This window comes from Choloepus didactylus, chromosome Y (genome assembly GCF_015220235.1).
Source record: "Choloepus didactylus isolate mChoDid1 chromosome Y, mChoDid1.pri, whole genome shotgun sequence".
In the NCBI taxonomy this organism is placed as follows: domain Eukaryota; kingdom Metazoa; phylum Chordata; class Mammalia; order Pilosa; family Megalonychidae; genus Choloepus; species Choloepus didactylus.
Genome location: NC_051335.1, coordinates 12,897,090 through 12,909,355, shown reverse-complemented (window position 1 = coordinate 12,909,355; position 12,266 = coordinate 12,897,090). Strand labels below are relative to the sequence as shown.

At 40.8% G+C, this 12,266-nt stretch overlaps 1 protein-coding gene across 1 annotated transcript in view; it reads right to left on the bottom strand.

Moving 5' to 3' along the window:
* Positions 1–12,266, bottom strand: part of OFD1 (OFD1 centriole and centriolar satellite protein) — an 83,594-nt gene that overhangs the window by 17,045 nt on the left and 54,283 nt on the right. Inside the window, 3 exon segments of the mRNA XM_037822705.1 lie at positions 753–844; positions 2,599–2,672; positions 4,378–4,497. Coding sequence (XP_037678633.1) covers positions 753–844; positions 2,599–2,672; positions 4,378–4,497 — 286 coding nt within the window.

Genomic DNA, 12,266 nt, shown 5'->3' with positions numbered 1-12,266 from the left:
AGGGAGGGAGGGAAAGAAATAGCAGCGTGACAGGATGTTAAAGTTGGTGGATCGGGGTATCAGGGGAGGGGGGTCAGGGTATGCTGGAGTTCTGTGTATGGGGTTTGTATTGTTTTTGTAACTGTTCCTATAACTTTGAATTTATTTCAAAATAAAATTAAAAAAAATAAGTCATTGGTGTTGAAAAAATAAATTTTATATACAGATTATATTTTAAGTACCTAAGTTCCAGATCTATGCTTCAGATAGCATGCTAATGAAATGGAATAAAATAACAGTGGCAATGTAAAATATGCATCTTTTTGTTTTAATGCATAAGCTATCAATGTAAAAAAGAGGAATTCTTACCTGCTGCTGACAGGAAGGAAGAGGCTGAGGTAGAAACTAACATTTATTAACCACCTGCTGTGGGTTGGGCACATAAATTACCTCATTTAATTCCCTCCACAATCAAATGATGTGGGCATCAGCCCAAATTTTGTGGACAAGGAATCTGAGGTCACAAAACTTGCCCAAAGGCATGCAAGTAGCAAGGGACAGAAGCAGGTTTCAAGTAGGCACGTACTCTTTCCCGGCTAAGTAACTTAGCTTGACATTAAGAACTATTCTATTAACTTCAGCCATCATCTTCCTAGTCATATAATAAACACTCCAAATGGATCAAGAAGATAAGATAAATTATGCATGACTAAAATTAAAATTTCATATATTGCCTCACTTCTATTTCAAAAAACTATAGGCTTAACCATTACCTCAAGTTCTTTCAGGCGATTTTCATATTGATTGAGTTCTTCCTTTTTTGAATTAACAACTGAGAACTCTTCTTGCAAATGCATAGCTTTTTCTAAAAGAGAAAGTCAACTGATCAAACATCACATTGTTTTCCTAGTGAATGCAAAAGCCACTTATTAATCAGCCCCTGTAGGGCAGCCTAATGCCCTTATTTCATAATCTAAAATAGCAGGCTTTGGGGTCAAAACTTCAGTGTGCAGGTAGGAAATAAACCCTGTTACCCAACAGGTAATGGGAGGTTACAACTGTCAGATATATAGGGTGAAACAGCTCCTGCCACACATGCTAACCAGAGTTCCACCATCTGTTCTGTTAGAGCAAAAGGCTCTAAAGCCAACAGACCTTAATTTCCTTAAAGACAAAGATGCATTTGTTACTATTTTGCAGTTTTTACTTCATCTAACACAAGACTATGTAGATACATCTTCAAAACGTAATTTGCTGAATATGTGATGGTACTAGTTCCTTAAGAGGTATTCGTCTCTGCAAGATAGTAGCAAAGGGGCAGCAACAAATTGGGTGCCCAGTCAATATCAAGTATCTGGCCCTGGTTTCCTCCCAAGAATTCATGTGAAATTTCTGTCACAAGTTCAACTGCGGTCTTTGTTATTACGTCTGGGGGGGGGGGCGGCCGGTTGCTGAACCCTCAGCTCTCGGCGTTGCTCTGAGGGTACCGGCGGCGGGGGCTCTTTCCCGGAGGCGAAGGCGAGGCGGGAGACTTGGCCAGGACCCCGGCGGGGGGGCGTGCAAGGTGTGGAGGGCGGCGAGAAGGAACAGGCAGGACACGGTTCTTTTAGGGTCATAGAAGAAAACTAAGAGAGAGCTTTATTAGGCGAGAGCACAAGCTTATATTGGGCGATTAGAGGGCGGGGTAACTGTAGAGGTCAAAGGCTTGGATTGGTTCGGAGAGGGCGCGGGGGTTGATAGACAAGGGGCGAGAGTTATTTCGGTAACTGCGCATGCGCACTGGCGGTGGGGGAGTTGCTCTGGCAATGGGGAGTGTCCGGGCAAGATAAGGGGGTGGGGAAAAGGCGGTTCCCTTCGGCAAGCCTCTCCTAACAGTGGTATTTTGGGTGAGGAAATGGGGCCTGCCTCCGGCCTCACTTTCCCAGGCCCGGGGGGCTGTGAAGGGCGCTGTTCACCCGTACCCACTACCCTCCCCAGGGGTGGCCGATCCCCTGGCCCAGGCCCGCCAAGTCGAAGCACGTAATCAGTGTCCCGCATTCAACTTCTTGTCACAGGCAAATTCCTAAAGTATATGGCAATGTAAAACATCTGAAGACTGAAAAATTATTCAAGTTTTCTAGTCTTGGATTAATGCATACAAATGTTTTAGGAAGTTATTTGTCAAGTAAAACTATTAAGCATGAAAATAAAGAAAGAAGTAAAAGAAATAAGGAAAGAATGAGAAGTTAAAATAAAATTTTTCCTAAGTAAAAAAAATAGTCTCTCACATTTAGAGCAATATTTACCAGATGGCAATAAGTTGCTGCCACCTTCTTGACAATCACAGTCTTATTAATCACCAACATTCTTGTGAGGGGCTTTCCTTTTCTTAGAATAAGATAACTCATAACTTACTGAAAGGACAAGAAATCACTGACCTATGTGAATATATAACATATTAAACATGAAGGTTTGAAAAAAAGAAGTGCAAGACCCTGATTATTTTTTAATTTTGTAAAATAACAGTAGTAGCATTGAAGTGTAAGCAATATATTCTTTAGAACATAAAACAGATCCACTCAGGAAGCTAGGAACCTACATCAAAACACAGCTTTATTTCACCCCCCCCCCAAGAATCACCTTTATTCTTTCTTTCATCTTCCATCAGTCTATTAGTTCTAGTGATGTACTCTTCCTTCAGTTCAAGTTGATACCTGAGAATCAGAGTAACTAAAAATGAGTTCCTTGTTGTTTTCCTGGAAAAGGTGCTATGAATACACGAGTTTATCTACACACAGAGGGGCCCAAGGACACTTAACCTGGGAAGGCAGAAACTTCAAGGTCACTCAGTAATAAAGCCAGGGATCTAAACCGTGACCACAAATCCTGTAAACTGGGTCCCCAAAACTCAACCACACAAAACGAAGGGTTATGTTTTGTGAGGTTACTGACAGCAATTATTTCTCCGTTGGTCTTGAATGACACAAAAAGCAAAGTAAAGGAAGTTAAGCTTCCACTGTACACAACAGACTCTACAGTGATATGAGATCATCCCACATGAAAACGAGTCATGGTGTCACTTCTGATCCACTTGGCCCACCCCTGCCAACCACCTCACTGGGAGAACTTCTTCCCTCAGGAGCTGCACAGAGTACAGAACGCCAACTGCCAACAGTGTTGTGTCCAGATTGGCAAGTCTGAAAGGCACAACTTCAGGGAGCCCGTCACATCCTCCCCGGCTGTTACCAGCTGACTTTCTGGTTCGGAGGTGGAGGAAGACAAACCACCTGTGGTGAACAGCCTCCAAGTCCCAACACCTAACACAGTCACATGAGTTACCCAAAGCCAGACATGGCAACCCCATGGAAGATGTCAAATAATAGCCGACAGTTAACTATCTACATGACTACGTAAATTTAACATGTGCACTCTTACTCATTTGTTCCTGAAATTTTAACCACCAAGATATTTCAGTGTTTGCTACTATATTACAAGAACTGACAGGAAATACATGGATAAAATCTGTCATTTCAAAATGGAAAGATGGGAAGGCTTTCATTTTTTTTTCTTTTTAACAGAATGCTTTTATAGACTTACAGCCTTGGGAGACTTTTCCAAGTATTCAGTAATGAGTTATCAGTGAAAAATAATGGGTGGAGAAGTAAGAGGAGGCTGCTGAGCAGGAACCACCCAGAGCAGCTGGGCAGTCAGCTCCTCTCTCGGCACTCACTCACTCACTCAGTATTACCTGAGCTTTTGTGTGTGCCAGGTGTACTGCTGTGCACTGCAGGGAAAAGTTCCCACTGAGGCTTAATGTCTTTGCATTGAGATATGATTCACTGGAACAGGAAACACAGACTTGAGAAAAGCCCCAGCATAGTTGCCCATATTTTCCTGAATCTGTTTCATTTTTTGCTTTATATGGTTAATTTCCGTTAGCTTCTTTGGATTCCGGCATTGCAGAATCTTGAAGGACTACACAGCACATGAACGTTGACAGATACTATAACCACTAAGGTAGATTAATTTATAAATTGATAGTCCTCTCAGCGGCAGAAGGAGTGGGGCAGAAGAAGAGATAACTAAACATGATTCCATGTCCAATTTTACCCAGCTTCTCAGCAGTGCAAGATAACTCACAAGGTGCTCTAAAAATGAAAGCAAACTGCAGATCCTCAAGCATTAGAGAAATTATGATTAAGAGCAAGCAGAGGATGCTATATTCTATACCGTATTGTATTAGAATTATCCTAACTCAAATACTCATGGTAAAGGTTTTACTGTCAATGAAAAAAGAATGTATTTTTTAAACACTAAACTTACCATAAAACATTAGTCTTCTCTACTTCATCAGCTTTTGTCATGGTACCATCATCTGAATTCAAATAGACTACTTCTCCAAAATCTCAAAATACTTACTTTAGAAGTTCATTCTTGAGCTTTTGGTCAAAGGTCTCCTCCAGGCTCTTTATATTCAGCTCCCGCTTCTTAAGTACATTTTCCATGCTTTTAATTTTTCTTTCTTGCAGTTTCTGGGACCTGAAATTACCAAAAACATAAAAAGCAAATAACAAAAATACATCATCTGAGGTAACTAATTCAGAAAACAAACAAACAAACTTGTTTTTAGCTCAACAGATTAAAGCTGTTCTTTGACTATCACTGCTGGGAAGTAAGAGAGAAGAGCCAGCAGTCCCACCTAGTTGAAAACCTGACCCAGTGACGATGGCACCTGGCTCGGGGAATGTGAACAAGTCAAGGCCAAAGTGGATTCCTGCAGAAAATAATCAATGCTTAAAAGGGTCACAGGTGGTAAATGGCCACAATGAATTCAGAGTGAAAGAATGATGTTATGAGTTAAAAAAGTTACAAAGAAAATTTAGGCTAGTATACCTATGTGCTTGTTTCTTCTACTATTGTTTCTAAGTGTGGAATTTTCATTGATTAGCCCATAGACATTAAAGTTAGAAGCTTCCTTTTTGTCTTTAATAATTTACTGATCCCACTTCTAGGTATAGATCCAAAGAATGAAGATGGGGTTACAAACAGATACTTGTACACCAGTGTCCATATCGGCATTATTCACAATAGCCCAAAGCTGGAAACAACTCAAGTGTCCATCAACAAATGAATGGATAAACAAAATGTGGTTACATACACACAAGGGAGTATTATTTGCCCATGAGAAAAAATGAAATTCTGAGACATGCTACAACATGGAAGAACCTTGAAAGTATTATGCTCAGTAAAATGAGCAAGACACATAAGGACAAAAATTGTACGTTGTCACTTGTAAGAGATGATTAGAAATAGAAAATTTGCGGAGATAGCAGAGTAGTGGTTACTGGGGGGTGGGGGAGTATATGCTGGTTAAAAAAAATTGAATACTGAAAAGAATGCAGAAAGAGAAAGCAAAAGATGGATGGATCAGTTAGACCTTGCAAATACCAATGAATGAAATGTTCTACATAGTGAGACTTTAAATCTACCATCAAACCAATTCCAGAGTGAGGGGACTTGGGTTACGAGTACTAGATAAGGCATTAATGAGAAGTACCACAGAACAGGGATTATTCCAAGAAAAGGATAAATGCTCTGTGCATTAGCTCCCTCTGCTGGTAAATCTGTAAAGCAACAAAGCAATCAACTGCAGTTATTCAGCCTAGATGCTTGGAAGCAAGGTGTAGGGAAGTTGGAGACCAAATGATGAAATAATCATGAGCTATCTAATGCCTCCTTTTTTTCTCTCTGTTTATCATGTTACCTCTTGAGTATTGCCAAAAAAGAGAGTAAGGCAGACAGAAAGAAGAATCCAAACCCATAGAACCGACATAAATGAGAAAAATGAATTAAGATGAAGACAAACTCTTTAATGAAATAAGATTCCTGGATTAGAGGGGGGATCCAAGATGGCAAATTAGGAGAGGCAGAGCAAAATTCTCCTCCATGAAAAACACTAGATAAAAGACAGAAAGTGCTCCAGAATAGCAGTTCCAGGGTTCCATCGGCTGGGAAAGGACTTCTACACTGATAGTGACTGTGTACTTGGAGAAACCAAGAGACTGTATTCGGAGTCATGGGAGTGTTTGGTCCGGACAGCTGCCGGGGAAACTGCACCCGGAGTCACAGTTGAGCACGGTGGGAAGAAACCGAGAGACTGTGGTCTGAGATGTGTGAGTCTTCGGTCTGGAAAGCCAATGGGGAAACAGCACCCGGAGTTGCAGTCAAGTGCAGTGGGGAGAAACCTACAGACTGTGTTTAGAGGCAGGTTAGTCTAAGACCCAGACAACCGCTGGGAAAATGGCAGCAAGGGTCATAGTTGAGCATGGTGGGGAGAAACTGAGAGACCATATTCAGAGACGTGTGAGTGTTCAGTCTGTAAAGCCGCAGGGTAAATGGCAGCCGGAGTCACAGTCAAGCACGGTGGGGAGAAACCGAGAAACTATTCGAGAGGTAGGTTAGTGTCTGATCTGGAAAGCCGCCCAGTCAATCATGGTGGGGAGTACCTTCCACGCCCCGGGCACCCGCCTCAGTATCTGGCACAGGTGATAACCCTTCGCACACCCACAGCTAAGAGCCCCCGTGCCAGGAATAGGCTGCTGCAGCAGGCGGACAATCATGGAAGTGAGTAATTTCTACACTCCGAACAGCCATATTTGCAGCCAGCTGGGAGACACCCTTTTGTAGCGCCACGGCCGAGAGCTTCCTTCAGGGAATTCAGGATTCGGCTGGCTTGTGACAGCATACACTCCTCCTCCACAGAAGCCCATGGTGTGTACAGCCTAGAGGCAGGGGTGCTGCATGGAAGTGCCAAGAACCTCCCCCCCCCCCGCCCCCAATCCCAGGGACTTGTGGAACAAAAGCACAGAGGGACTGTGGGGAATCTGAGCTGAAAGGTTAGACACGTTCTGCAGTCCCAAGGTATTCCACCCGCAGCCCCAGGAATGGTTGGGAGTACTGTGTCTTAGAGCCATCTCCCCACCAAACTGCACAGGGCATGCCCCCCACCCACAGGGCTGTCGGTCCTCACAGCACATGGAAAATTGGTACACTGAATGGATATCCACATGGTTTGGGACTCCACTCAGTGCACAGATGAAGATGGGGAGAACTGGCTTGAGGGTAAGAGGTGGTTCGGGCATGCCATCTGCTGGTAGGTCTGGGAAAGCGCACTCCACCAAGCTGCAGCTCTGTCAAATTACAGTTAATTGTTTAAAAAAGTCTGCATATCACAGAAGAGCACTATTAAGATAAGCAAATGCGAAGAAGCCAAAAACAACAGAAAATTATAAAGCATATGAAAAAACCAGAAGATATGGATAACCCAAATGCCCAAATTAAAAAACCAGAGGAGACACAGAACTTGGGACAATTAATCAAAGAAGTCATCACAAACACCAATATCATGGCTCAGGATATAAAGGACATCAAGAAGACCCTAGAAGAGCATAAAGAAGAATTTGCAAGAGTAAATTTAAAAAACAGTGGATGTTATGGAAATAAAACAGGCTTTGGATCAAATTAAAAAGATTCCTGAGACACATAACACCAGATTTGAAGTAGAGGAAGGAATAAGCTAACTCAAAGATAACGTGTTGGAAAGTAAAAGCACAAAAGAATGAATGGTGAAAAAAGTCAAAAAATTTGAAATAGATCTCAGGGAAATGATGGACAACAGGAAGCACACAAATATTAGAAACACTGGTGTTCCAGAAGGGGAAGAGAAGGGTAAAGGAATAGGAAGAGTTTTCAAAGACACTGTTGGGGAAAACTTCCCCACTCTTCTAAACGACATAAATATGCATATCATAGATGCCCAATTGTGCTAGTTTGTATACATTATGTCCCCCAGAAAAAGCCTTATTCTTTGATACAATTTTGCGGGGGCAGATGTATTAGTATTGATTGGGTTGGAACATATTGGCTCAGTGTTTCCATGGGGATGTGTACAGGTTTGTACATATTATGTCCCCCAGAAAAATCCATTTTCTTGGATGCAATCTTGTGGGGGCAGACGTATTAGTGGGAATTAAGTTGGACAGTTTGGATTAGGTTGTTTCCATGGAAATGTGCCCCACCCAACTGTGGGTGATAAGTCTGACTGGATAGTTTCCATGGAGGTGTGGCCCCACCCATTCAGCATGGGCCTTGATTAGTTTACTAGAGCACTACACAAGCTCACACAGAAGAAGTGAGCTTGCTACAGCCAAGAGGGACACTTTGAAGAATGTGCAGAAGCTGAGAGAGTAGCTGCAGATGAGAGACAGTTTGAAGATGGCTGTTGAAAGCAGACTTTTGTTCTGGAGAAGCTAAGAGAGGACAAACACCCCAAGAGCAACTGAGAGTGACATTTTTGAGGAATTGCAACCTACAGAGGAACGTCCTGGGAGAAAGCCATTTTGAAGCCAGAACTTTGGAGGAGATGCCAGCCACGTGTTCTTCCAGCTAACAGAGGTTTTCCGGACACCAATGGCCATCCTCCAGTGAAGGTACCTGATTGCTGATGTGTTACCTTGGACACTTAATGGCCTTAAGACTATAACTGTGTAACCAAATAAACCCCCTTTTATAAAAGCCAGCCCGTCTCTGGTGTTTTGCATTCTGGCAGCATTAGCAAACTAGAACAAGATGTGACTCAATGAACTGTGCACAAGACCTTTCATTGGATTATTTCCATGGAGGTGCTGCCCACCTATTCAGGTTGGGTCTTTACTGGATCACTGGAGCACTTTAAAAAGAACCACACAGGCGCAGATGCTGCCACAGCCAAGAGGGACACTTTAAAGAATGCACAGGAGCTGAGAGAGGAGCTAGAACACAACCTAGGATCAGCAGTTGCCAGCCACGTGCCTTCCCAGCTAAGAGACATTTTTTCCAGATGCCACTGGCCTTCCTTCAGGGAAAGTATACTTGTTGATGCATAGCTTGGACAGTCTTTTGGCCTTAAGACTGTAACTTTCTAACCAAATAAACCCCCTTTATAAAAGTCCATCCATTTCTGGTATTTTGCATACAGGCAGCATTAGCAAACCAGAACACCAATGCACTCCAAATAGAATAAGTCCAAATAAACCCACTCCAAGAAATATTCTGGTCAGATTGTCAAATGCTGAAAAGAAGGAGCAAGTTTGGAAAGCAGCAAGTGAGAAGCAATTCAACACATACAAGGGAAACAACATAAGACTAAGTAGTGACTACTCAGCAGCAACCATGGAGGTGAGAGACAGTGGAATGACATACTTAAAATTGTGAAAGAAAAAAATTGCCAACCAAGAATTCTTTATACAGCAAAGCCCTCCTTCAAATTTGAGGGAGAGCTTAAAATTTTCACAGACAAACAAATGCTAAGAGAATCTGCTACAAGAGACCTGCCCTGCAAGAAATACTAAAGGGAGCTCTACTGACTGAGAAAAAATGAAAGGAGAAAGAGGTCTCGAGAAGGGCTCAGAACTGAAGAGTTTTAGTAAGCTACGTTAAAGGAAGTGAAGAGAGGAAAAAATACAACTGACAGACAAAAACCAAAGGATAGGATGGCTGATTCAAGAAAAGGCTTCAGAGTAATAACATGGAATATGAATAGATTAAACTCTCCAATTAAAAGATATAGATTGGCAGAATGGGTTTAAAAATATGAACCATCAAAATGTTGCTTACAAGAGACTCATCTTAGACACAGATACACAAAGAAATTGAGAGTGAAAGGATGGAAAAAAAATATTCCATGCAAGCTACAGCCAAAAGAAAGCAGGGGTAGCAATATTAATCTCAGATGAAATAGACTTTAAATGCAAGGATGTTATAAGAAACAAAGAAGGTCACTATATACTAATCAAAGGGACAATTCAATAAGAAGAAATAACAATCATAAATGTCTATGCATCCAATAAAGGTGCCCTAAAGTAAATGAGACAAACATTGGCAAAACTGAAGGAAGCAACAGATGTTTTCACAATAATTGTGGGAGACGTCAATACATCACTCTCTCCTATAGATAGAACAACCAGACCGAGGACCAATAAGGGAACTGAAAACATAAATAATGTGATAAATGAATTTGACTTAACAGATTTATATAGAGCACTACATCCTAAATCACCAGGATACACATTCTTCTCTAGTGCCCATGAAACTTTCTCCAGGATAGAGCATAAGCTGGGGCATAAAACAAGCCTCAATAAATTTAAAAAGATTGAAATTATTCAAAGCACCTTCTCTGATCACAAAGGAATACAACTAGAAGTTAATACCATCAAACATCTAGAATATTGACAAATATCTGGAGGCTAAACAACACATTCCTAAACAATAAGTGGGGTAAAGAAGAAATAGCAAGACAAATTGCGAAATATCTGGAGACAAATGAAAACAAGGGCATGACACAGCAAAACTTACGCGATACAAGGGCGGTATTGAGGAGGAAATACATAGTTCTAAATACATACGTTAAAAAGGAAGAAAGAGCTAAAATCAAAGCATGAGTGGAACTGAAGAAGCTAGAAAATGAAGTGCAAACTAATTCTAAACCAAGTAGAAGAAAAGATATAACAAGGATTAAAGCAGAAATAAATGATATAGAGAACAAAAAAATAGAATAAATAAAACCAAAAGTTGGTTCTTTGAAAAGACCAACAAGATTGACAAGCCCCTAGCTAGAATGACAAAATCAAAAAGAGAGAAGACCCAAATAAAATAATAAATGAGAGCGGGGACACTACTGCAGATCCTGAAACTTAAAAAAATCATAAGAGGATACTATGAACAACTGTACGCCAACAAACAAGATAATGTCGAGGAAATGGACAATTTCCTGAAAACATATGAACAACCTAGACTGACCAGAGAAGAAACAGAAGACCTCAACAAACCAATCACAAGCAAAGAGAGCCAATCAGTCATCAAAAAGCTTCCCACAAATAAATGCCCAGGGCCAGATGGCTTCACAGGGGAATTCTACCAAACTCTCCAAAAAGAACTGACACCAATCTTACTTAAACTCTTTCAAAAAAATGGAAGAAAATGAAACACAACCCAACTCATTTTATGAAGCCAACAGCAAAAACCAGGTAAAGATGCTACAAGAATGGAAAACTACAGGCCAATCTCACTCATGAATACATACGCAAAAATTCTCAACAAAATACTTGCAAATCGAATCCAAAGACACATTCAAAAAATCACAGACCATGACCAAATGGGGTTCATTCTAGGCATGCAAGGACGGTTCAAAATAAGAAAATCAATCATTGTAATACAACACATTAACAAATCAAAAGGGGAGAACCAAATGATCATCTCAAAAGATGCTGAAAAAGCCTTCGACAAAATCCAGCATCTTTTTTTTTGATAAAAAACACTTCAAAAAGTATGAACTGCAGGAAACTTCCTCAATATAATAAAGGGCATATATGAAAAACCCACAGCCAGCATAGTACTCAATGGCAAGAGACTGAAAGCCTTCCCTCTAAGATCAGGAACAAGACAAGGATGCCCACTCTCACCACTGTTATTCAACATTGTGCTAGAAGTGCTAGCCAGGGCAATCTGGCAAGACAAAGAAATAAAAGCATCCAAATTGAAAAGAAAGAAGTAAAACTGTCACTTTTACAGATGATATGACCTTGTATCAGGAAAACCCTGAGAAATCAAAGACAGCTACTTGAGCTAACAAACAAATTTAGCAAAGTAGCAGGATACAAGATTAATGGACATTAAGTCAGTAATGTTCCTATACACTAGAAATGACCTAACTGAAGAGACATTCAGGAAAAAGATTCCATTCTCAGTATCAGTTTAAAATATCAAGTATCTAGAAATAAACTTAACCAAGGATGTAAAAGACCTATACAAGAAAATTACATAACTTTACTAAAAATATTAGAAGCGTACCTAAAAAGATGGAAAAATATTCCTTGTTCATGGATAGGAAGGCTAAATGTCATTAAGATGTCAATTCTACCCAAACTCATCTACAAATTCAATGCAATTCCAATCAAAATTCCAACAACCATTTTGCAGACTTGGGAAAGCTAGTCCTCAAATTTATTTGGAAAGGAAAGATACCTCAAATTGCTAAAAACATTCTACAAAAGAAAAATGAAGCAGGAGGACTTACGCTTCCTGACTTGGAAGCTTACTATAAAACCACAGTAGTCAAAACAGCATGGTACTGGCACAAAGATAGGCATATTGATCAATGGAATCAAACTGAGAATTCAGAAATAGACCCCCAAATCTATGGTTGACTGATCTTTGATAAGGCCCCCAAACCCACTGAACTGGGACTTAACAGTCTCTTCAACAAATGGGAC